This window comes from Pelodiscus sinensis, chromosome 4, assembly GCF_052426305.1.
Source record: "Pelodiscus sinensis isolate ZL-2025 chromosome 4, ASM5242630v1, whole genome shotgun sequence".
Classification (NCBI taxonomy): domain Eukaryota; kingdom Metazoa; phylum Chordata; order Testudines; family Trionychidae; genus Pelodiscus; species Pelodiscus sinensis.
This window is the reverse complement of record NC_143055.1, coordinates 82086476-82114407: the sequence shown is the minus strand read 5'-3', so window position 1 is coordinate 82114407 and position 27932 is coordinate 82086476. Positions and strand designations below refer to the sequence as shown.

Genomic DNA, 27932 nt, shown 5'->3' with positions numbered 1-27932 from the left:
GGTCTTTAATCTCACATCAATCTTAATGTGTGCCAGTAGGACAATAGCAGAGATGCTCTGCTGAGATCAGCGCAGCTTTGCCCTCTATTCCCAATGTACAAATACATTGTATTCGCAGATGGGCATCAGATAGCTGCAGAACTGCCATGATTTCCCAAAGCTCATCCCCACAAATGGTTGAAATAAGCAGCTATGTGTTCTTTTGCTGTCTCCCTTTGCCCTCTGTACATTAGCATGTAATCCAAAAGAGAAATAACATTTTTTCAATCACTCTCAGACATTCAATTACAGGGTGAGCAGACAGCTGCAGAAGCTGGGGCAACCCAGGTCCTGTAGAAGACCCCTGACAATTTCCACTTCATTTCTAACCCACACCACTTTATTAGTGAGGATTACTTCTTAATCCTATTGCCATTGTCAAGATTAAATAATTAAACTCCCCTTTCACCTCTATTACAGTATGAATGTATTACTAGAAACAACCAATGCATAATAAAAGAGAAGGAAATGGGCGGAAAGCTGTTGAGCAGGAGGCTAGCATTAGACAGGAACAGATTCCATTAAAAAAATTGCATTATGCTCCAATTACTTCTATTTTATTTCACTGATTAGTATATGCCCTTGCCATTAGGCTATATTTTCAATGTTCTAAAAAAAATAAAATAAAAGTGGCATATAGTTCAGACAATGAGTAAACAAATTGTCATGAAATATAATTTCCAATTACATAAGTTATCAAAATGGAAACTGTTACTATTTCCCTTCCTAGTGAGTCAGAATTTAACTCGGGGACATTTTTCTTTGAATTTAATGGATGTGGACTTTGAGTGCACTTAGAAATCCACATGTAAAATGAAATGGTGTTCATGTATGCTTATGTTACTATTTTTAAAATGGAGCTAATTTAAAAGTTATGGTCCCTGAATATGGCGCTTCTGCTTACCATTTAAACATTACAGGTTAAAGAAGTAGGTTTACTCCATTTTGACTGCAAATCAAAATCTAATGAAGAGGCTTGCATTCAAACACAGTAAAAGTAATTAAATTATCAGAACTGACCATTTATAGCAGAAAACACACAGCAACTATGAAGATACTTTGGAGGTGTGGATGGTGAGAGAGAAAAGGGAAGGGTTAGAAGAGTTGAAATCTTAATGTAGTAAACAGACACTTCAACAACAGAAAAAGTGACATGTATTTTTATGACTCAAAAATAAAGCTCCCACCTCTAATTATAAATAAATATATAAATAAAATTGCCCACTAGCCCCAGTGTTAGACTAGTCAAAAGTCAGAAAAAGGGGAGTACTTGTTAAATAAAAGCCTTAGAAGGAAAATTCACAAATAGGGTGCAAAAGCTGATTCTCATGTCAAACGCTGAGGTGCACAGAAAATTATCTGTCTTTAACTCAATCATGGGAAAGAAACTATCATCCTCTATTCCAAAACATTCCTCACTGCAGAAAAGTATGAACACAGAGCAAAATAGGTAAGGAAACTGAGGAGCTAGGGAAGAAAATAGACAGCTTAAGTTACCAATTAAGTTCTCCAAATCTTTCTCCTCAATGGACGACAAGGTATCATCATCACCTTCCAAGACAATCTCACTCTCGGAGTTCTGATTTCCTAAAACCTGGCTCTTGATGGACTGCTTTCCTTTAAGAAGCACGTCTTCGTCTGGAGCTGAAATGAAAGAAACATTACTGTTTGTCAGCTCTCAGTGGCAACAGTGACAATGGTTGGAAAATAGCCTTCTGCAATGAAGATCAAAGAGGAGAAAACTATGGCTAGGAGTAGGTATGCCAGGTAAGCTTTTCTGAAATCTCTGACATTAGGGGAGACAAATGGGTAGCAGAGCTAGTTTTAATCATATTAAACCTGTCTTGCATTACACAGCATTTAGCTTCGTTCCAGTCCTCCCAAAATTCGGGATGAGAAAACCACCAGATCTCCAAAAGTTCAGAGGATCTCTCTGCTGGATATGGTTCTAGGCTCTGCAGATCCATTTGTCTTAAAACGTAGTATTTAAAACGCCGATTTGTCTTTGGGAAGGCAAACAGGAAAGGGGCAATTCCTTTACCAATCACAGGGTCATGCCGAGCCATCAGGTTTAAGAAAAAATCCCCATGGGAACTAATGGAGAGTCCCTGTTAAAAACTCATGGGCTCGATTTGACCCCGAAAGCCGCGGCGACAAACAGCGACTCCTCGCAGGTTGCTTCGAGTGAGGGTCGCAGCGGTGAACTCGCGAGCAGCGATCCAGCCTGCAGCGCCTTACGGGCAGCTGCTTTCAATGTACACATGCCCCCCAGCGCTGCAGCCTGGAAGCGAAAGCAGCAGCAGCAGCCTTCCGACAACTCCCCCAGCCAGGGAACTAAAGCTTTGGATAAACGCAACAGGGAAACTGCTGCGAGCCGACCAGGGTTGGCCTTGCTGTCTGCAAGCTGCAAAAAGCGGCAGCTGGAGAAAACGAAGCCGAGAAGACAGGCAGCTTGAATCTTGGAGACAGGCCGGCAGAGGGAAGCTGCGCTAGGGTGCGCGTGTGTATGTCTACTTACACGAACAACTGCGAAGATATTCTAGTCAGTTACAACAGCAATACCCCGTTTCATTTTACAGATACAAACCTGCCAAAGCCAAAACCCAATAGATAGACTGTTTAAATCGAACCTTCGCCCTATCAGTGCCTCCTTGATCTTTTATTCTTTACAATGGGGTTATTTATGACACATCTTCTCCCTTCCTTCCCCAAAACCTACTCACACACTTTTGCTAGCCCGCCATCATGCATCTGATCTTCCCGTGTGCCCCCAATGATGAGGGTAGCAAGTCAATAAACTTTAGAAAAAACTCTCCGTGTTGCCAGAGGCTTTACTACATAGTTACATTTGATGGCGTCCCAAGAAAGAATGAATAAAAATAATTTCTCTACAAGAGGTATTAGCTTCCAAAACGGCTGCGACTTACTCAAGTTTAAAATACTCAACTAACTAGTGGTAGCAGGAGACACACAGATATTCCAGACATTCACTTTGAAAAGGTCACGGAGGTGGGAAGTTTATTTTAGCTCTTCTTGCAAACTAATCCTTCTGACTAATATTCCTATAATTTCATATTTTATTATGACAACTGAAACTTAATATACTACATTGCAAAGCGTTTTCCAATTAACTGAACAACTAAATGCCAAGTTCCTATATTTTACATTAATAATATGAGTGGAAATAAAGAGTTGAAAAACCTAAGTTATATGCAAATGTTACTAACTAAAGACACACACCCTGTGTCTAATGAGACATTAAAATATTACTTTTAGAGTTCTACCCAAGTGGGCACCTGCTTTCAAAAGGGCAAATTCTGAAAGTCTAGAGGATTTAATGAATTCGTGCCTGGATTATTAAATATTCTGAATAAAAAAAAAATAGAAAAATCCTCATCTTTACCATTGCCAACAGAAGTCATATTTCATGCTATACCATCTAATGCAATGTTTTGTTACTGCTAAGCAAACATTAAATTACTGTGATAATAAAGGTCATTGTAACATGCCTTAAACAGTTTTCTTCCCTCTATTTGGAATGGACATCGGTACACACCAAGGAAATGCCAATTTTATGGGAAGAATATCTGCACTATTTTTCTCTCTATACTCCCATGAAAAAAATCTATCTATTTACATTTCAAGCTCACAGACAGGAGGCAGTGGTTCATTATATGTAAAAGGTATGCTGTGCTGAAGATACAGAAGTACACAAGGTAGGAAATATTAGTGCAATCATGCATTGTTTCTATCAAAATTCACATTCTTAATTGTATATGATCTTTAAAATAAATTATTAAATGAGAGAATACCTGGCCACAATTCTTTTAAGAAACACATGCCTAATATCATGATCAACCAACTTTAGCACATTGCTCACTGCATTCTCTGATTACTGCCAGAAAGGATTTGAGGTTCCACCGGCTTATTTAAAAAAAATGTTAATCTGCAAACATTTACAGAAGAACGCAATCCCTAGTGGCAATATACCATGGCTTAAATTGTTTAAGTAAATATATGCATGTACATTGCAAATAATAAACTATCCAATTAAGTGGAAAGTAAAAAGCCCACTATGTTTAGGCCTTCAGTTTAAGAAATGGAAGTTTGATTCTTAAATTATTTCTCTTTTGTATGACAATTTCCTCCAGACCAGATCACTTTGCCACATTATGCATAGGATTTCGTTTACTTGGAAAATATTGTGAGTGCACTGCACACCATGAAAAAACATTCTGTATTAAAATATATCAGTTCATATAACTAAAGAAAACTCAGACTCTGGAATTGTTCAACCTGAGTTGAAAACAGTCCTGTCACAGAAAATATGCAGCTGATATTTAGAAAGGTTTCCTGTAATTAACTCCCCCTGGAGGATTTTAAGTTAGCAGCAGTAAAATTACCAACAGTATTCTAATGCACACCACATGCACTTGTGTTCAATTCTCAATGGTGTAATAGTGCTCTGTTGACAATTTTATTTTTAATTAGAAAAAAATTCTCAAGTACAAAATAAAAGAAACATTTTAAATGCTATTAAATTTTATCTGTTATTTTATCAACTATGTCTTGACTATACTTTTAAAAATCACCATTCACCAGTTGTCAGATATTTTCACTCTCTTTGGTAAATTCTGCCCTAAATGGACAATAGGTACAGTTTTTCTTTGAGATGAGAAGTTCAGTTAAGAGTTAACCTCGAAGTCAGGATTTGCATGTACAACTTTTAGACACAAATCAGGTAATTTTCTGGCCAAGTTACTGAAGTTTTCTTCTCTCTCTCTCTCACTCTCTCTCACTATAATTATGAAAAATAAAGTAAACAAGGAGCTTACCATACCAAGGTGACTGGGGAATTAGAAATGTAGATTGGATAAATAGAAATTAACTCCTTCCTTCATTTCTTTTCCAGTTATTGGGATTTCATATTTCCACACATGTTAACTGTGCCAAAAATATGTAAAATATATCCCTATGTACATTTCAAAAGAAAACTATTGAACTATTGCTAAGTCGGGGAAACCTAAGTCAGCTGGCATGGACCAGCCACGGGTTTTTCTTTCCAATGTAGATGTGCCCCAAGAGGCACAGTCTATACGTCTTGTGCAACGAACAACAGACCACTGGCCTAATACTTATCCGGCACAGTAATTATTCCATTATTTAAAAATCTATATTCTTTCCTTCTCCCTCTTCATAGTCCTGACACTGCAAGGAGGTCTATGGAGGCAGACTTCTGAATCATGCAAGAAGTTCTATTGATTTCAAGGGAGCAGAGATCCCTGAAGGAGAGGAGCCTCAAGTCTTTAGCAACATATCAAATTTCATAAAGCTAGACTTACAGGGTTTTTTTGATGGGGGGGGGGAAGCGCATAACTATTTTTAAATCACTCATTATATTCATGGTTTAATGTTAGCAGCTACTTAATTTAAAAATCAGTTTGATAAACCATCAGATAGCATTATACATCAGATAACCTGATGTCAAGTTAATTTCTGACCAAGTGAAAAAAAAAAGTAATTTCTTTAAAAATTTGGTCTGGTAGTACCCATTTAAAATAATTTAATGGAAAAAATAATTTAAAAACAATTTCCCCTTTTTTCACTACCACCACTTTATTAAAAGGAAATATTGGAAATATAATGCTTTTTCGTACCATTTTATTTCTATGTTTTTTATCTTTTTCTTTTGACTTTAGAAACATGAAAATTAGCTAGTCAGCTTTGTTTTTGTTCATGGTTAGTGTCTAGTCAAATTTCACAATTATGATGTGATATACTGGCACAATCTTCAATGTTTAAGTTGACAGGATTGCAGCAGTCTACTTTAATTCAAGCAAGAAGTTTTCTTTACTGACACATCTGAACAAATTTCATGAAAGTATCTTCCACCAATTAGATTTTGTCAGACTTCTTTACCAACGGATGATTTTTGGCCTAAATTAATTTAACTTGTTCATTTTTGGCGGGTGCTGCCAATTTCCATAAGGTAGGTTCAGGTTCTTATTATTTTATTTTAAAATGATTAGGGTTCAATTTCTAGAGGAAGAACAAGCTACATCCCTCTTCCCTTCCTTCCCCATGTGCACTTCCAGTCTGACTTTTATAAATAACCATTTTGGAGGTTCTTTCCCCCTCCTCCTCTGAAAAATTACCTGAAGCCCTTTTTCCCAAGCAAGTTAATGTGAACTTGGGAAGGGCAATTAAATTGTCAGAATTAAAAATTTGTTTTTAACTAGAAGGTAGCCAGAAGTATAGTCATGGGGCTGCTATTGATTGCCTGAACAGAGGACATTAGTCTTCAGGTATTTACTCTGCCACCTCTACACCAGAGGCTCCATTTCAAATCAAATCAATCTGTGGAAAAGATGGGTTCTTGCTATGAAAACATATAACTAGGCTGCAAGAGGGTTGATTTTTGTTGCTTTTTGGCGGGGGGGGGAGAGAATGTTTACTATGGTATGTCTAATTCCTTCTGGATCTTTTTTGCCACTTCACAGCGTGAGCTCTCTTTGACTGTGAGCTCTCTGGGGCAGGGACTACACTTAGAACTACCGTAATCCAAGCAACAGTAGATACAGCCTCTCTTAATAGAAATAAACTAACTGAAAAATAAAATACTTTTAAAAATATATTCAACATTTTCCCTTTTCATGATTTATACTTAAACATTTCTCCTTTCCTATCCTTTGGCAAATCCATACATTTAATTTCAGAGTAGGTTTCACTAAAAGAGGGGGGGAAATGACTTATTCAATATACCAAAAGTTTATTTGCTTTAGAGAATTGCATATTTGATATAGAATGATTCATGATACATATTTAATGAGAAACCATGGAACTTGAGAATAATTCCATTGAGAATTCTGGCATCCTTCTACCTCATGAGAGGCTCATCACCAGAATCTCCAAGGGATATAATTTTTTTGCTTTGACATGGTTAATTATTAGCTATTTTATTATTATTACTATGTATTATTATGAAATGTTTCTAATGTCTTTATTTATAATACTTTTTTCTATCATTACTTCAAAAGTCTGTATTGATACTGATAGATGCCTGGTTAAACTCTAACTAAATTATTACTAAGTTGACTAACCTATCTGGCATTTGTCTCTTGTAAGGTTTTCCTTTCTAACTTCTTGTTTAAATATACCATAAATACATTTCTAGTAGTAATTTTAATTACTGCTTTTGGTCATCCATTTCTTCTCAGTGAAATATCATAATATTAAATACTACGCTTCTCATCAATATTAATATTTTATATAATCTAGTACATAAATTTTTAGAAATCACACATGGATAGATTTACGTTTATGTATGAAATAAATAAATACTTTAACTTAAACTGAAAAATTAATGTAAAATAAAAATGGCAATAAGTAATTATGGCATTAAATTACAACACCATCAAAAATTAAAAAATAAATAGTTGGTAGAAAATTTAATCAGGTCTATTTCTGTTAGCATTTCTATATTACCAAAAAGGATTACTTGGATTTAGTTTACTCTTATATTGAAAAAAGTCTTCTACGTGAACCAGACAGTAGAAACTGACATTAAAATAGAGTTTGGTTATTGAAAAAAATGTTACTCATCTCTCTAATTGGGAGGAATTGCATTAGATTGTGTTTAACTACATGTGAAAAAAATCATTTGTCTAAAAGATATGTTCTAAAGAATTAGCAATTAAAATATGGATGTGCATTTATATGCATTTTGATATACATATGATAACCAGAATATAAATATAGGTGTAAGAAATGTACATATTGAACCACAATGTTATCAATATGAATTCAAATTCATTGAAGCTGCACATGATTTTAAAGGAGGCAATTCTTTCTAATGTAAGGATCATTAGCTAAAAGACACCTTATGCCCTTGAAACTCATGGTGTAGAAAAACACTAAAAAATAAAAAACAAGCCCCAAAGCAGAAGTGGCCTAATTAATTCTACATCTTGTTTCTCCTCCTTCTATAGTCAAAGATGTAGGGCTCTGGGACTATTATTGCTTTTAGATCACTTTATTGACTATTCTCTGTATGGTCATTTATTTTAAAGGACTGATGTCACATTTGGCATTATATCTGCTGACATATTGTAGACATTTTCCTCCAGAAATGGCTCTTTAAGCCTGAGTGCAAGAGGTTAAGATGCTTGGCTGAGGCCAACCTTTAAGATGATGATGCTCTTCTGGAGCCCCACAATAGTCTTAATGATTTTAAATTTGTATTAATTGAGAGAGACAGAGTGAGAGAGAGAAACAGACAGAGAACATATTCATACATTAGAAAATAAAGAGAACAAGGTTGTTAAATAATTTTAAAAGAAATATGGTTCACGAAAACACACTTTTGTGGTTTAGCATATTCAGATTTAATCATAAGCAATTAATTTTAAATGTGGGGATTTTTTTTCCACTTAATGTATCTTAATTAGCTTTTAAAGTCATAAAATGATAAATTTAACTACCTGATCAAACTAAATAAATTTTAACCCCAAAGGAACAATCAATGGCTCTGCATATTTATTCCCTTTAGTTTATAAGGGCTTTCAAAACACTTACTAAATTAAAATTTTAGAGATATGCACGATAATGGAAATGAAAACATATGTAGATCTTTCCCTATTAAAAATATGAAAACTTTAATATAGGAAAATACTGAAATGCTATCCCGTCTCATTTACCAGGTATCTATGTTACCCCCCTAGCAATCTACCTTGCACTTCAGCATTTGTTAGCATCAATCTTTTACTGGATTCTTCTGCCTAAAATGTAGGAAACAGAAATACACAAGGATCTCTGAAAATCCATATTGCTTTATAACTGCTTTTCCCTTTTACACTATATCTAATTGAAACAACAGACTGAGATTTTTGTCAGAGGGAAACGTTTACTATTCAATTTGCTAAAACAAAGCCAGGAAATCTCCGCCTCTCCTCTCCTCCCCACCCCTAAATCCAACATTAAGGAAGAAGTGGAAAAATTGTATCCACATTTGTTTCAAAGTAATGGGAATTTTGTGATGAGAATTGTGTGTACAAATATTATGTGTAAAACATTTGCACACACAGATTCAATTAAGATATACGTAAAAATAAGTTTAATGGAGACTAACATTGTATATAATGATCAGTGATCAACTTCATCTTTGTTTTTAAACACCTTTGAAATTAAGTGACAAGCTTTCGTAATACGGATCTATGTCTTGTAGGAATGAAGGTCTAGTCTTCATTAGCATATATTGTACCTGCTACTACTGGCAAGAAATAGCTTTTACACTGACCATGTTCTACAGAAGCTTTTAGTGTCGCTTCAGGATGTGTCGATCCAAAGGGGTTACGTACAAATCGTCGCCGGCGCCGCAAGTCATCTTCCCAGTAGTCAAGGCGCCAGAACTCACGAGGACGACTACAATGAAACAGAGGAGCCACATATGTTAGCAATTATCAAACAGCATGGTAGCGCTGAATTTCTGCATAAAGCTCTCCTTGTTTGCTTTGCCCTTTTCCTTTTTTTTTTTTTTTTTTTTTTTGTTACCTCCCCCCTTTCTGCAATCTTTTACTTAGGTATGTCCTTGAAAATAACAATATCACCTTCCAGTCTAAGGAACTCCTTTCCCTTTTTTTCTTGGAAGGTGAAATGAGCACTAAATACATCATTTTGAAATGAATTGCTGACAGTGTGATCAGTTTCCCCACACTCTAGTGGCATGTGCTCCGATTTCAGCCTCATTTCAGCCTCAGCAGGGCACCTTTCTCAGTGACTGCATTTATAAACCAGAATAGGGAAAAGGCTATTATAAATATGGTATAGCATTACCTATATTAATCAAAGTCTGTCCCCCTTCATTTTTCTTCCTAATTTGTGCCTTTTCACACAAGGTCAGTAAATCATACCATGAATTCTTGGTCCAGAAAGTGTTAACTTTAATGAATACCTCAGTTACATGGTTATGTATGTGATAATAAAATATTACTCTGTTTAGATGTGCAGGAATTTAATTAAAATAATCTCTTAAAATATTCATTACATTTAGCCCCTGAGGCTTAGAACAACACAAGAAAATGCATTTCTTTTCCATTTACTGTTTTTAAATAAACCATTCCGGGAGAGTGAAATAGCAATCTATTTTCAAGCAAATCAGATTGGATTTCTGTTTTATGTAGTTGTATTTTTACATTTAATTAAAAACTACATGTTATGATGTGCAATAATTGCTATATTGAAGGCATACTTTTAAAAATTTCCATCTAGAAGTATCAAATTCATTATTTTCCATTGTAAGCTTCAAAAATACGTAGATCTTTTTAATATGGTCATATATAAATGCCAGTTACTATCTTCTTAGATGAATATGAATAAGAACCATTGTAAAATATTTTAACCATAACAGTGTGCAAAAGCACTTATTTCAGGTACAGCAACACAGCACAATTATTAAAGATCTTCAGAGAGAAAACCTGCATGCTTCATTACAGAACAATAATTTTGTTTATTAACATAACTTCTGATGGAAAGATAAATAGAAAAATACAATGTAAAGTCTTACTTCTGTTTCACGGGCTAATAAAAAACTGTGTACCCGTCAAGGTAACAAATGGATAGTCTTGACTAATTTACAGATCAAAATGTTATAAATACAGAGCATCTGTATGTTCTTAGATCTGAAAATTACAATTTAACAGAGAAAGATGAAATTTATATTTAAAAGTAAATCCAGCTTTTCAGCAAAAATAATCAAAGTGCCACATGTTCAATGAAATTCTCGAACTTAATTTTTGAAACTCAAGTTTTTTATTTTGATTATTAGCTACTAAAGTACACGAAAAAGAAGCATACCTGTATTTAATTTCATGGAATTATCATTCCTAATTCTATTATTTAACAAAAGAACATTGGTATATTTAATATATTCAATATGTTTCTTTTTACTGAAAATCTTATTTTTGCTATCTATAGCTACATCATAGCACACTTCATTCATGTGAAGACTTGAACTATTTGATTATTAAATTAAAGGAATTTATAGTAATGAAACTACAGCCGAGAACTGTTAAAACCATGACAAGAGCTACATTTATTCAAAGCTCGATTAATATCTTAAAATTCTCCATTAGTGATTATAAAAAAGGCACAACACAGCTGGCTATGTGTATGCCTTTGATAGTCGTAGAGCATGCATAGGCACTTCATCATTCTGCCTACCTACATTTATCTGTTAAAATTATTATCAAATATCAGCCAGGATGCAGTCGTGAATCACAGACTGCTCCTCGTCTTCAGGGGAATGATACAATGAGGGTCTATTCATCAGCATGGCAATCGGCACAAGTAATTAGTTCCCTAGACTGAGATCTCCTACAAAGCTTATTTCAGTCAGCACCACAAACATATGACAATGAAAAGGTAATGGAAGCTGCTAAAATTTGTTAACCTCTTCTGCCATCAATCCTTCTGATGCTCTGTGCTACAGTATTATGCAAATATGGTAAATTATTAATTTGTCATCCATCTTTCTATGCTTTTGATGTAATTAAGGATTCTGTTCTTCTTGATAACAATTAAAATATGACATGCTCAGCAACTATACTAAAATTATTAGGCACAACACATTCTGGGACATAATTCAGTATCTCTTTAGCATCTAATCTTATTTTTCATTAAATATAAGAAATGTGTATAGAACATCACATCCCTTACACATGACAATTATTCACAAATACAACAAGTAAACTGCTAGGTTTGTTTATTTGGGGATTAATACTTAAGGTAACCAAAAGTATGGTAAGAGGAAACCCTACCCCCTTTCACACAGAAACTAACCTACTGAGCAGGTGCATAGAAGTAGACCTTCAGGTAATATTTAATTGTGAGCCTGTTCAAAAGGAGTAGAATCCTTGGTCATCAATACATAGTAATATCAATTTACCCCACATCTAATAACGTAACACTTATGGAACTAATCGAATAGCTATTGAAAATCCAAACCAAAGCAAAACACACCACCTAACCTTCATATCCTTGTGTTAGCATTGAGATTTCAGGCAGGGAGAGACAGACAAGAATATTACTTTGCCTGAATCTGAATTAGACTGCTACATGAGTGAAGCATAATGGAAATAAGCTACTAAGATCTCGGATTGCTGGTGAATTGATTATGACCTCTGTAACTGGATGTCTGACTAAAAAACTTTCTGTCCCGGCTCTAGTAGAGGTTACTATATGGACTGAAAATGCTGTGTGTACTGGAGTCCTAAATTAGCAAAAAATGCATATGCATGACTTTCTACTTCTATGGATCTGAAGGCTTATGAATTGGCAGTTACATGATTTACATAGGCTGACTAGGAACCCTACTAATATGAGCAGTGGTTCCTAGTAAGAGTACTGAATGAGCACAGAAAACTATTTCAAATTAATATTCAAGATAAATGCCTGCCTATCTTCCTCTTCCTTAAGGTGTTTTCCCCATTCCTGAATAGACAATTACAGTTATGCATGGATTAAATGAAAGATACAGCAACCAACATAAAATACAACACAAGAGCATTCACTTCACTGTGATGTACAGGAAATATTCTTCAAGCTCAGTTCCCCACAGACGGTTATCACAAGAATATCAGAAAACCTATTTGTTCTCACAACTTACATGAAATAACTATAAATAATACAACGTATATTAACCAGGCTAATAGTTCAGTTGCAGCAAAATTAGAATCATAGGTGCGGACATTTTACTGAAATCTCACACCTGAAGAAACTACACAGAATGTAAGTGACATGAGAGTGTGATGCTACTGAATTAGAACCTCTTTTTGCTTCACTATCCTTGGTACAGTTAAAACTTTTCCTCCACGATTACAACATAGGAAGGGTCTAGTAACTACAGCTGTGGAGACAGAAAACAAATTCCTGGTGAGGAGAAAGAAAATGCAATCCCACAAATGAGAGAGCAGAAGAGTCTTGACTAAATCAAGGCCAACTTTTCCTTCAAGTCAGATGAAGCACAGCACAGGCAAAGGTTACACATTATGTGTAGTAAACGAGGCTCTTTGAGACGTGTCCCTGTAGAGTTGCTCTACTGTTGGTGCAATAGTGCCCCATGCACCTGGGATCAGAAATCTTTGGTAGCAGGACCTCTACTCTAGTCTCATGTGATAAGCATCTATATAGTTCTGTGTAATCCAACATGCCTCAGTTCCTTCTCTACCACAGTCTACATTTGCACTATGAGCAGAGGAAAGGAGGGTAAGTAGTGAGCACCCATAGGGGGCACATCTCAAGGAACCCCAGTTACTGCACAGCTTACTAACCTCTTCTTCTTGAGTAGTGTCCCTCTGGATATTCCACTGCAGATGAGGGGAAAGCAGTGCCCCAAAGGTTGGGGCTTCAACTGACATCTACCAAAGTTGACCAAACAATAGTAGGTAATCTGATGTTTCATAATTGGTAATGATATAGTGTTGGTTAAAAGTGCCCATGCATGCCTTGCTGGCCACTTTGCAAAGGTCAGTAATCTTGCATGTTGTTTAGAACAGCAATCTAAGTGGTCATCACACAAATATAATGTGTTTGAGTTCCAGGTGCAGTGTACCTTGTTGGTAGCAAAAGTTACAGCTGAGACATATTTAGAAAGACTTTGTTTGGATACAGCTCATCGCTTTCATCTTTCAGCAAGAGAGAGGAATACTCAGGAGGAGTGCCTGAAATATTGAGTTCTGTCAAGACAAAAGGCTAATGCTTGTCTGATATGGAAGGTATGTAGCGTGGCTTTATGTTGGTTTCTATGTGGCTTTGGGAAGACAAATGGAAGGTAGGTAGGATGGCACCTTGGATAAGAATTTGAGATGTTGCCATGGTCTCAAATGGAGCAGGGAAGGGGGAAGAGCAGTGAGACAAAATAAAGCTAGGGTATGATTCCAGGATGGTGTTGGTATTGTACTTGAAGGTGCAAGTTTTGAAGGCCCTTAAGGAATTTTTTTTAAATGTGTGGGTAAATATGGAATGACCTTTTATCTCAGGGTGGAATGCAGTGATGACAGCCAGGTGTACACGAAGGGAGCTAGTGGACAGTCCTGACAAGTTCTAGAATGTAGTCTAGGATGGCAAGAGTGTATTCATTGTGGGGGCATATTTAATGTCACACCAAGTTCAGAAACTCTCTCATTTGTAGAGATTAAGTATGGCGAGTTTTATCACATTGATAAATGTATTACCTCTTCTGAACAGGTCATCTCTACATCCCAGAACCATAAAAGAGACATGCCTTCAAATGGAGGAGTTCTCAGCTGGGATGGAGGATTTGACTGCATCCTGCAAGAGGGGATGTGGAGTCAACTGCAAGATTATTGATGGACAGGCTGTCATGAACATGAGGTAAGGATGCCAAATGCGTCTTCCGATGCTGAGGCTATGAGAATGACTGTGGATTATTCCACTTGTATCTTGTGAAACACTGAGTAATGGGGAAAGAATGGAAAGGTGTAGAGTAGGGGTGAATCACATATAAATGAGGAAGGATCCCCACAGAAACCAGTGACCCAGACCTACTCAAACAGAATTGTGGACATCTGGCATTTTTAGCAAAGAAATCTACGTTCAGGAATATGGTGTGGTTGAATATATGCTGCAGGGCTAGTGTCTAACTCCCACTTGTGGTCTTCTGAGGATCTCCTGTTCAGTGAGTCTGTGATGGTGTTCTGGCATCCTAGTAAGTATGAGGCAAGATGTTAATGTTATGGTGGATACACCAGTTCCACAACTTCAGAGCACAGGTATTGTGACTTCACTCCCTCCTGATATAGAATACACAGGCAATGCTATCTCTCATTGCTCTGCACAATATGGGTTTGTATGTATTTCTCCAACTGATTAGGGAGGCACTGGTTGTCAGTATCAAAGATGATGTAAGATTGGAGAAAGGGGACACACATATAGACATTTTTAGGTTGTGGCCACACTATCAGTCTAATGAGTCCCCAATCTTGAAGGATATCAATTAGGGTTTATTTAGGCTATGGTTGTTCTGGGTATGTACGCTGTCTGTAGCCATGCCTGGAGACAGTGCATATGTAACCAGGAATACTTTACCACAAATGTGGCTGCTGCAAAATAAATTAGCTGTGGGCATGTCCTGGCGAGAGATTTGGGGTTGGTTTTCATGGCAGAAATGAGATTACCTGTTGCCAAAAATCTGTTACTTGGGAGGAAGCCTCTGGCTTAGATAGCATTCAGTTGGGCTCCAACAAAGTCCAGATGCTATATTGGCATCAATACTGACTTTTGTATGTCTGGAGAACAAACTTCAAGAAAATGTCTATCTTTTACTTATGGCTTCGACGGTGTTGATTCTGGATGGTGCATTAAGGAGGCTGTAATCTAGGTTTGGAAATATTACAATCCCTTGTTTGCATAGGGGTGCTGCAACCACTGGGAGGACTTGGGAAAAAAAATCTTTGGAGCTGCAGAAAGGCCAGAGGGTACTATCTTGTTTTGGTAATTGTGAGAGCCCAGGACCAATCTGAGGAATCTCCTGTAGGAAGAAAATATGGTGATATGGAAGTATTCATCATGGAAATCAAGGGCTGAGAACCAGTCTCTCTATTCCACTTCTGGGAAAATTATTGATAGTGTTATCTTGAAATGTTGTAGTTTGATAAACCTGTTGCAGTTCCTCAAGTCTAGGATAGGTTTCTACACGCTGGATTTTGTTTGAATCAGAAAATAGTGTGAATAAAAAAAGTTTTCTTCTGTGTTAGAATGGGACAAATTCTATGACTCCCAGTTGCAAACAATGGTTTACAGGCAGTCCCTGACTTACGCGGATCCGACTTATGTCGGATCCGCACTTACGAACGGGTCTCTCTCGCGCCAGAGCTCGCAGGCAGCGGTCCCGCCACCTTGACCTCCGGGGCGAGAAAAGCTGCTCCCGGTGCCCCGGTCTGCTGGAGACGGTCCCCAGCAGACCAGGGACACCGGGAGCAAAGCCGCAGCCACATTCCTCAGGATGAGAAGAATTTACAAATACAGTAGTAGAGAGATGGGCTGTATCGTGGAATATCATCGCAAATTGATTTCAAAACTCCCACATGAAGAGTAATTTGCAAAAGGGGCACATAAGCATGTCCCACAGATGAGCAAGTCAGTCTGCAAAGAATTATCAGAATTTCAATGTTTCAACAGAGTTTCATTTCCAGTTTGGCAAAGCAAGAAAAGTCTAAGTCCTGAGGACTAATTTATTTCACTGCCTGGAGCAGAACAGGCTTTTTTTTTTTAAACTAGCAGCATAAATTGATCTTCAGGGTAATGCCTCATCAGATGAATATCAGGTGAAGAAAATGAAATGATATATCCTCCCTAAAGCATCTTCATATGTAACAATGCCTGGGACAGGAAGGTTTGGGGGACTGTCCTCACCTGCCAGGAATGAAATCATATAACATCTCCTCACTAAGTAATGCAAAGAAGGAAGGAAGAAAAGAGTTATGTTAAAGTAATGAACAGCATTGCACACAGAAGTTAGTAACTCAGTGAAGGATAAGCAACCTCAGAGCACTTAACACCACAAAATTCTGTCTTAGGATCCGGGACTTAATCCAAGACAGGAAAACCTGAGATATGAATACAAAAATAGCAATTTGATGAGCTGCAGTATCTTTTTCATAGTTCTCATTAAGGGAGGGCTCTGGCAAAAAAACAAACTATAACAAATAGTGGGACTATTTGTGGGAGACATTGATGGGTCATGCATTCAATGTAAGGTACTTTGTTCAAGAGCTGACACTGAAACTTATGTATTAAATCTAGCCTTCCAGGACAGGATCAGGACAAACGTCCATAACAGTAAAACAGATTCAGCACAACAAGAAAGGATGCCTACTTATTTTTAGTGACTTCATTTAGCACACACTCCAGAATTCTCCAAAGAGTTAAGTGTTAAAAAGGCAGTATATTTGGCTTTCTTCCCTAGGGCAAACCTTACAATACGGTCAAGTAGATGAGCTTTCCTTTCTTGAAGAGCAAGCACCTTATTTAATAGAAAGAATAAATTTATCAACAATCCCATGTCAAAAGTTCTGGGTTTTGAGCCCGACTCTCCAAGAAAGAATTCAAAGAAAAATAATTCACACTCCACAGACGCAATAGAAGCCTCGTGGGAGACTCTCTTAGAAGCTTTCAGAGAACATTTTTTTAACCATTATGCAAGCCTTCTTCCCAACAAGGACAGGGAAGAAGGGACAGGATCACTCATATCTGTGCTTGGAGGTTTATCTCCAGGAGCCACCAATGCGGCTGGAGGAAGAGGTGGCTGGGTTGGCAGAACCATGGGTGTGCGCTCCCTCCAAGCATAATCCTTTTAACACTGGTAAGGAACGTATAGTGGATTATAATCAACCCCATATAAAGTATATGTTATTAAAAGTGCATGATCATCTTTTAGCATCCTGAATCCATCCTGTGGACAGAGGGATTGTGCGCATTGAGCATTGTGTTGCCAGACTCAGGGAGCTAGAGAGGAGGGTGGGGTCTGCGCATTCACAGATGCAGAATGGATCCCCACAGACCTTACTTTTGTCTATGTCTCCACTGGTTATCACTTCATTTTCTGAAGGTATCCTGCCATTCATCTCTGACAACAAAAGTCACATACGAGGAGTCAACTTCAGCCAGTCCACCCCTTACAGTCTCTCTTTGGTGACATCTGATGAGGGGAGGTGAAGAAGAGGGGCAAGTAACACTATTTTGGGTAGTGTACAGTGCTTTCACACAGGGTGTAATGTTGTGGCAGCACCACTAACCCCCACAAGCCACAATCCTAGTACAGACTATCAGGAAGAGCAGAAGGAATGGAAAAAGGGAAGTATCTGATAAAACCCAAGAATCAGTGGCCTAAATCCTCAAGTTCAGATAACAGTTGCTGAGAAGAGTTGTTTATCATGGCCAGAAGTAGCAGGCTCAGGCATAGGCATGCGCAGCACATTTCATTAGGGTGTGTACCCAGGGATTTTTTTTTTTAAAAGGCAAACATTTATTGAATACTCAATCATAAAGGACATTATTTTTATTCATGAAACAAACTAAAGAAACTAAAACTTAAGTACACTTAATTTTTTTTAATTGACAACTAAACTTTACTTAAAAGAGCATATCGTGATTAAATTAAAACACAAAGCCACTTTTTTTTTTGAGACATTAGGGTGTGCCTGGGCATACCCGGCACACCCCTTGTGCACGCCTATAGGCTCAGGCAATTTCTACACTACAAACCATACAGCAGCTATAGTGTAGCTACTCTTTGCTGGTAGGAGAGAGCTCTCCAGCCAGCATAACTAAACCACTTCCAATGAGCTGCACTAGCTATGTTCCATCCACGCATGCACTTTTGCTAATTAAACTTATATTGGTCAGAGGTGTGTATTAATGTAGTAATTCAACTATATTTCATTACAACCTATACTATACAACCTATACTGTAACAATTTGTTCCCATGAAAATGAGAATTTTTCATTTTTGTCAATATTTTTCTTACAAAGTTAATGAGTTTACAACAAAACGCTAAACTGTTGTGGTGATGAAGTTTGAACAATGGGAAATTTGGTGCTTTCATTTTTTTGTGGAAGAAGCCTAATAAATTTGGTGAAAATTTGGATATTTCCCATTCTTTAACCAAAAACATATGTAAAATTTAAAACCAGCTTTAGCATGTGTGTGTATAATCACCTATACAGTAAACTTCCGATAATCTGGCACCTTTGGGACCCAGGGGCTGCCGGATTATCGGATATGCCGGAGTATCAGGAGGTACTCCAGAAGGGGGGCTGTGAGGAGTCTGGAGGGAGGGGGATCGGCGCTGCGGGACCAACCCAGCAGCACCCCAGCTGCTCTGCCCGTGGCTTCCCCAAGTCCGCCGTTTCTCAGTTTCAGCAGTGGCGGACTTGGGGAAGCCATGGGGCAGAGCAGCTGGGGTGCTGGCTGATTGGTCCCGCAGCGCCGCCCCTCACCCTCCTGCTCGGCGCCAGGCAGCACCCCAGCTTCTCTGCTCCGCAGTTTCCCCAAGTCCGCTGCTTGTCAGTTTCAGCAGCAGCGTGGAGCAAAGCAGCTGAGGTGCTGCCGGGCGCCGAGCAGGGTGTCAGGGGCGGCGCTGCAGGACCAGCCTAGCAGCACCCCAGCTACTCTGCTCTGCGCCTCTTCCCCAAGTCCGCCACTGGTCAGTTTCAGCAGCGGCAGCAGCAGACTTGGAGAAGCGGGGCAGAGCAGCTCCAATTGTCTGGCTGGCCGGAGCACTTCTAGATTCCAGTTGGTGCCGGACTATCGGGAGCACCGGACCACTGGATTCCGGACAATTGGAGTTTTACTGTAATTTTATATAGGGCCTGTATCTTCCATAACTACTCAACTGAAGGAAACAACCATGAATACCCTCCCCCAAAATATTGAAGACTTCACAGAGCATTATTTTTCTGCTCAGCAACTGAAACACAGGGGGCTAAAAGAAACAAGACTGAGACACATTGTGGGGTTGACACAAGTGTAAGTAAATGGCATGTCAGTAATTCTCCTTCCACTGGAAGAAATACAATGGCTCAGAACACTTTTGCAGAATTGAAGTCAGTTTTACTATAACATATTGGCTCTATTTAGGCTAGAAATTCAAGACTTTCCAATAGTACACAAACATTACAAATACTATCCTCATTTTTAAGTTAATTATGAAGCTTTATTAATGCCATAAAAATCAGACACATTGCATCCTCAATTTAGTTCTTTAAATATAGGAAAAAATCATGGATACATCTGAAACAAAGGTAATGCTAATCAAGCATATATAAATATCTTGTATATATGATAGACTTAGAAATAAAACTTAGTTTAGCTGAAGAGAAGACTTGAGTAGAGCATAAAGAGAATGGTGCTTCTGGGTTTTATGGTTAGATCAAGTGGCTGTTTGCGATTTATGTCCAAAATGAGAAACTACACCAGGGGACTAGTAGATCGCTTTATTGGTGAAGATACCCCAGAAGAAACTGAATTTTTTTTTAAAACACTGCTGAACAAGTTAAATGCCCTTTCATGGCAGGTAAAGGAAGGCAATTCATTGTCTTCAGACTAAATAAACTCCCTAGCAAGCATCTATTTTTATGAAACTGCAAGACAGCTCACTAAACCAGAGGACAAAACATCAAGACTTGAACGGGTGTCTTTTTATTATTGTTTGTGTACATAGTGTAGACCTTGTGTCCCTTTGAAAATGAGCATATATACAAGGACTTCTTCTGTTGGCTACATGTAACTTGTGAACTTGTACCTATCAGTAGACTTAAGCCACAAAAATAATTGAAGAAATATTGCTCTACTTTAAGAAATGTCTAGTTTCAGTGTGTATTTCATCCATGGGAGACCGGAGATGGAAACAGACTTTTTCAATACCACTACTGAGTAATTTGATTACAATTCTGTTTTACCAAACTCTACTTAAGAGTATATTCATTTTAAGGTACACATTAACATTAAAGGAAGATAATGATGCATAATTTTTTAAGTCAGTAATTTATTTCATTAGTTATTTTATTCTTAATCTTTAGTTAAAATATGAATGGTTGGTGGCTCCACATATGTACTATGACAACTCATTCCCAATCAAAAAATCAGAAGTCACTTTAAACATCAATGACGAAAGTACTGGTATGAAATTGGATCTTCTGTCATAACTTTTTAAGGTCAATACTGTTCATTTTCTGTACAATGCACCTTTAAAAATTTTTTCTTTATTGTACTAGTCTGGACTGGCACCCAATTAATATGGAATCATGTTGCTGGACTTTGGAAATGAAATACATGTGTGAATCTCTAAGGGTAGGCAACAAATACCTAAGGATTACCAAAACATTTGGTATTACCCAACAAAAATGTTAAAAAAAAAGACTGGTCAACATATGTATTTGATATAATGTCATTTGACTTGGTCTTGCATGATATTTTTATTCAAAACTAGAATGCTATAAAATTAACATGGTACCCAGTAAGTAGATTAAAAGTTGGCTACATGATAGGTCTCAAAATGTAATTGTGACTGAACTCACTGGAGAAGAATGATATGTCTTCTGCTCAGTTTTATCAGCTTTCTGCCATATATTTCATATTATAGTAGTCTGAGTGTAACTGAGACAGGCGGAACCGAACCTGGGTCCTCTGGAGCTTAGCTCATGAGCTATAAAGCATGTAATTACAGCTTGAGCTATAAAGCATGTAATTATAAATGGGGAATCATCATCGAGCAAGTGCGTTTCTCCTGTGGTCTTGCAGGCATAGGCTCAGACTTCCCCTCTAGCTGGGGGGTGCTCAAGCCCTCCCCACCATCCAGGTCTTGCCCCCTTATCCCTTTCCCCAATCTCCTCTTCCCACACCTACCCTGCCCCCACTCCACTCCTTCTCTAAGTCCCTGCCTCTGCTTCACCTCTTTATGTTCCCTACCCCAAATGTGTTGCAACCTCATTCCTCCCTCTCTCTCCTGGAGCCTCTGAACACCACAAAATAGCTGTAGCGGCACAAGGTCCTGAGGGGGAGGAAGAATAGAAGATCAGCAGGGCCATTGGTGACTGAGGCACTGGGAACAGAGGGGAGCTTGACCGTCAGTGGGGAGCTTGCTGAAATGCCCTCCCCTAATTTTTCCCCCTGGGTGCTGCAGCCCTGGAGCATCCACAGAGTCAGTGCCTATGCCCACAAGGATTGGATCTTGAATGTGAACTCTCTCATATTTATGTTAATGACCTGGAAGAAAACAAAACCCATCACTGATATAATTTGTAATCACATAATCTGGGGGAGTGGTAAATAATGAGGCCTGGTCCTAATACAGAGCAATATGGATTGCTTGGTAAGCAAGGGTCAAGTAAACATTAGGCTTTTTAATATGGATTAAATGTAAATGTATCCCTCTAGGAACAAAGAATGTAGGTGATACTGATAGCTGGAAGACTCTATCCTGGGAAGAAGTGATTGAAAAAAAAATTGCGCCTTGTGGTGGGTAATCAACTGCTCAGGAGCCTTACCAATGTCACCTTGTGGCCAAAAAGTGGCTAATGTGATACGAGGATGCATAAGCCGAGGAATCTCAAGGTAGTGTAAAGAGTTTATTGTACTTCTGTATGTTCCACTGGTATGACTGCTGCTATAATATTGTGTCCTGTCCTGGCACCCACAAATCAAGAAGGATGTTGATTTGTCTGAACCCTCTTCAGTTTGAGTGATAAAAGCGTTAGACAATATACCTTGTAGTTAAAGGCTCAAATAGCTCCCTGTATTTAATTTAAAGAAAATATTAAGTGATGATAGTCTACAAATACCTACATGAGAAACAAATATTTGATAATGGGATCTTCAGGCTAGTGGAGAAAGGTGTAACTTGAGCCAATGGCTGAAAGCGCAAGCTCAACAATTTCAAACTGGAAATATGTTGCATGCTTTTTAACAGTACTTGTAATTAGCCCCTGAAATAACTGACTGAAGGTTGTGGTGGATTCTCAACCACGGGCCATTTTAAAACAACAACTGGATGTTCTTTTGAAAGAATAAAAGTTATGCTTGGAATTATTTTGGGAAAGTTCTATGGCCTTCATTATGTAGAATATCAGACTAAATTATCACAATAGTGGCCCCATGTGGCCTTGTAATGAACAAATCTAAGAAACAATTATTTATGGTATACATTCCTGCTAGGGAAATATTTCTCTCCCTGGTATGCACCATACAAAGGGTGACTATAACATGTACCAAATATTGCAATTCATTTTTAGGGAATCACCTAAAATAATATAATATCCCACTGTGTGACTACCATATAAATGTACAAGTTTTAATGCTAGGAGACCTTAAGAAGCAGGATTACAATCCATGTGAAAATATGAACACAAAATTTCTTTGCTTCCTGTATCTAGATCTGCAGTATCAAAGCACAATCTGGCTTTATGTTCTATTCATTTTCCTGGGCTTCATCTGCAGTAGATTATGCAATAATCATTTTGTAGTTTATTATGTTGTATATAGAGAGGCACCATTAGCCTAAAGGAATGAATCAGTAACTGGAAGTCTGGAAATTCTGGATTTTGATTGCAGCTCAGCGAATCATTGTGTGGCCTTGGGAAACTCACTTCACATCTCTACCAGTATTCCCTGTAAGCTGAGCTCCTGGGCAACTGCCCAGGAGAGTTTCAGGTACCGTCCATCGGATTGGCAGAGTGCCTACAGCTGACCACAGCCATCAGCATGTGTTTGTATTGGTGGTGCACGTCTGCACACAGCTTGGTACACATAAAATTTATTCCATGCATGGGTGGAAAAACAGAGAGGACATTGCTCTCTACCACATTTTACCTCTGCAGAATGGAGATAATATTTTCTATCCTCAAAGAGCTGCTGATAATTTGTAATATTTGTACAGCACTTTAAATATGTAAAGAAGATTCCTGTGTTAAGCAGTACTATGAGTGCCCAGAAACTGCTGTGACAAGTGCTATAGAAATGCATACATATTCAAAATAACTTCCCTCAGAATTGTCAGAAACCATTTAAACAAACCCATAATAAAATTGGAAGATTCATTCTCATGTAGACAACGGACACTGTGCACAGTTACATTTCATGCCTCCTTTGTGTCAAACTGAATTTATATCATATGTTTTTATCGACTATGGACTCTGTGTCTACTTCTTTTGTGAGGTGTATAGTGTGTTTTTGGGCACTTGACAAATAACATCAGTATACAGTACTCATATTTTCAAAGAGATTTCCAAACATGAACAAATATTACAGTCAATATTACTTGCCTCTAATGTAGATAGGCAAGTATCTCTAATTTTACAGATACGGATACTGAAGGTCAGAGGCCTTGTCTACACTAGCATAAAACCATTGAAAAAACCCAGAATCGTTCTATCATCTGGGCAGGTCCCCAGGAGTAGCAACAATCTGAGCACTACCATAGTCTGGTGATCAGAAGTTATTGGCATTTGAATAACCATGTCACCAAGTGTTTTTCTGAGCAGAAACAGACAACATGGTGCTAGAAATACAAGCAATCTCAGTTTCACCACTTGAGGAGCTGCACTGTTGATAGCACAAACCCAGGAATTTTTGTGTATACAAAAATTCTTGTGTAGGAACAGCCAGAGGGTTTAAATGAATTCCTCAAGGTCACAGAGGACATTAGTGTAAGAATTACTGTTAGAACTTTCTAGTTCCAGATTCCCAATTTTGTACTGAAACCACTAGACTCTGCCTCTCTTTCAGCTGTCTTTTACACTAAATGGCTGACACATTTTAGTGTAACAGTTTATTCGAGGAATAGTAAATACTAAGCACCAAATAAACATTTAATTTTCAACAGCACTCCTTAAGAATTGAGGAACAACCTAGTGATAATATTACTAACTGAAGTAGGAGTATTTGTTGAGCCAAGTGTGCTAAGCAATTCTGGAACTTTAGTACTGTAGTAATCAGACCACAATTTTTCTATTCTTTGAAAGAGCAAGAAGTGATATTAGCTATATAATAAAATTCTATAGAACACATGGCAAATCAAATAATTACTATAAGTCTTTCCTTCCTTTATATATATATATATATATATATATATATATATATATATATATATATATATATATATATATAAATAAATAAAATCCACTGGTCCCAGTAGTTTTGTCATGTACCACACTTTAAAAAAAAAACCCAACAAATTACCCACAACCACATGCTTTTTATTTCTAGATATTTAAACTTAATTAATGAGGAAGTTGCCTTAAAGTCCCTTTAAAATAAGTATTTCTTAGATTTGACATAAAAAAGGATTTCCATGACTAAGTTTGCCAATTTTTGTTTATTTTATATCTTTTTTTTTTGTTCTTGTTCAACCCTCTTTGAAGTTAGTCTTCAAAGCTCCAATATCAAATGGAATGCAGCATTAAGGATTTTACGACACTATGTTACTTAAACTTTTATTGTTTTGTTGAGAAATCAAAATCAGAAGGATTAAGCTATCCTATTAGGCTTTTTATTTCTCTTTTCTAGTTTTTCTGATTTACCTTTTTTTAAAACTTACCATTCACGCATGTTATAAATCTGAAGTATGCCACTTTTAGTCATAGCACGTAGACAAAATAATGCATTTTACACTTAAACATGCTCCAGAAAAAAAATTAACATTCTTTATCATTTCCCAACAGAGACAGTTAATACTCTGAGGCCACATTAATAGAATCTTTCTGCCATTGTAGAAAGTTTGATAGCACTCTTATTTCAATGTCTGAATTTTTCTCCTTTTTTTGACAAAGACAAATGATTGCCATCAATCAAGATCCAATCGGGTATACAGAGAGTCAGGCAAATGCATCACTCTTTACTGGTTTTCTTGCTATTTGTGCAGGCTTTGCTCCATATTATTTTATAGAATGATCAAAAAAGCAGCCATAAGATAGATCATTCACACCCACTGTAAAATTAACTTTCATGAATAATGAGAGTTTTAAACCTCAGATAATGTATATGTTATACAGAAGATATTGCTGGAGTTCATTTCTGGCTGGAGATTATGTAAATGATACTATATGACCTTTATCATTACAAACAGGACATGCAAAACACATATTATTTCATACATCATTCTAAAGCAAGTCAGTTCCTAAAGGAGAAAGAGTCATTTATAATGTTCATGGTGAAGTGTTAAGGTTGAAAGAAAATGATATGAAGTACTTGTTATATTTTGACTTCTCCTCCCCCTTAACCTGTTACTTATGCCCTCTAAACACACTAAAAGTAACAAAAGATTTTATAAGCTTTTACTGTATTTCACCACAAAATAGAATGTTATTGATAGCAAATTTTTCTGTCCCTAGATTTTAGGTTACTCTAAGCATAGCCATTTGAAGTGGTGTTGACAGTATTATTGTAAAAACTAATATATTGAACAGTATTCGTTAACCATACCAGCATTGTTCTAAGCTTTTTTTGTTTTAGCTATTAAGTGTAACCTTGAGTCATGTACCTTCCTTTGTTTATTCTTCATTATTGAACAACAGCTATTCTAACCAAATTTTAAAAGCCAAAGAAGGATAAACTCTGTTACTAAATCATCAACTCACTTTTATAGAAAATAGGGGCATATCCACATTTGCCCTTTACATACTTTTTTTTTCCTTTGCGCAAAAACTTTAGGAGCATCTATATCTGCCAATGACTTTTTCACAGCAAAAAGAAAACGACCTCCAAGAGATGTGTACTTTTCTAATTGGTGATACTTTTGCAATCATGTGCAAGTGAAGACATTGTTCCTGTTTACACTGCTTTTGGCCTCTAGATTACATCCCACAGTGGTGACAACACTGGCCAGGAGCTCAGCTGCCAGGTATTTATGAAATTAGTGATATACTGTAGCAAAGACCTCCCCACCCGAGTTCAACTCAGCTCCATAGTTGCGGCTTCAAAGCACCCTCTTTTCTCCCCTCTCCCCACCTTTGCTTCCTCTTTCTGATAAACAGCAAGGGGGGAGGGGGAGATGACTAGTCAACTAGTGTGTTGACTATCTAACAAGCATTTGCTTTTCGGATAGTCGACTACTCAATTAGTTGTTCACATTCCTACTCCAAATCTGTCCATTGGCAGCTCACTCTCCAAGAGCAGATTAAGGAATATTGAGATAAATTAGATGTATTTGAATTAGCAAAACCTAATGAAGTTCATCCTAAGGTACGTAAGGAATTGCTGAAGCAATCTTGACATTATCATCAATTCCTACCTTGCAACTTCAAAAAATAAAAAGTACATGAAAAAGCTGGGTGACTACTGGCTTGTCTACATCTTGAAAATCTGTTTCAAGTTAAACTGAATTATTTCATATTAAAATGGTTTACATTAGAAGTGGGATCCTAAATCTGTATTTAACCATTTAAATAAAAACCGCCTGATTTTCAAATGGTATTGAGTTCTCACAGCTTCCTTTTTGTTTCTTTTTAATGATGATACCCTGTAGCACCAAATGTCCCAATCAGGCCTGGAGTACCACTGTCATAAGTGCTATATGGGGCGAGAGGGTGTCAAAAGTATTTGCAAGCTAAAGATTAACAGATGAAAAGTGGGAAAAGGAGATACAAAGAACTAGCAAAGTTACATTAGATTAAAAAGTTTAGTTACATAAATAAGTAGGGTTAGTAGCACTTTATATTTTTAAGAGTTCATGACACTCTATAGTTCCCATTTATAAAATCTGTTTTCAACAGCTTGTTTTCATGCTGGAGGAGTCTGCCTCAGGTTGAATTTTCTGGAAATTTCAGTTGAAATAGCCCATTAAAAAATATGGTGACTTTGTATGTGAAAAATTCTAGTGTTTTCATGGTCTTGAACTTTGGTAAACAGTGGCCCTTGTTAGGAGGGGCATTTTAATGCCCCTCTGAAAATCTGCCCCAAATGACCAAATCATAAGCCTTTGAAAAATCTCAGTCCACACATACTCAATAGTGATATCTTGTATTTTTAGCAGCTTAATCCCTGGAAAATTCCATCTTCCTAAACATGCTCCAAGTCAGGACTGAGAAGGATTTTATTTGCAATTGTAACTCTGAGCTGTTGAGGACCGTGCCAGATTTTGACAACTAAACTGAACCTAGGGAACTCAACTCTCCTCTGCTCTCTGCTGGGCCCAGTCCACAGGGAGACAGAGGGTGCCTAACTCAAATGAAAAGGCAACAGGAGTCAGACCTATAGGGTGCACCACAAAATAGACTGGAACAAGGGAAAGGAAGAAGCAATTCAGAATGGAAACATTAGCGCTTGGGGTTGGGTGGGCAAGGAGACGAACTATGAGCCAGGAGGAAAGTCACACTTCATGGGC

At 37.4% G+C, this 27932-nt stretch overlaps 1 protein-coding gene across 7 annotated transcripts in view; it reads right to left on the bottom strand.

Annotated features, from left to right (window-relative positions):
- Window positions 1-27932, bottom strand: part of LRBA (LPS responsive beige-like anchor protein) — a 559883-nt gene that overhangs the window by 250630 nt on the left and 281321 nt on the right. For all 7 annotated transcript variants that reach the window (XM_075930027.2, XM_075930020.2, XM_075930019.2 and 4 more), the window contains 2 exons: window positions 9335-9459; window positions 1537-1683 (listed from right to left, as the gene is read on the bottom strand). In XM_075930027.2, the coding sequence (XP_075786142.2) occupies window positions 1537-1683; window positions 9335-9459 (272 nt within the window). The remainder of the gene's footprint in view (window positions 1-1536; window positions 1684-9334; window positions 9460-27932) is intronic.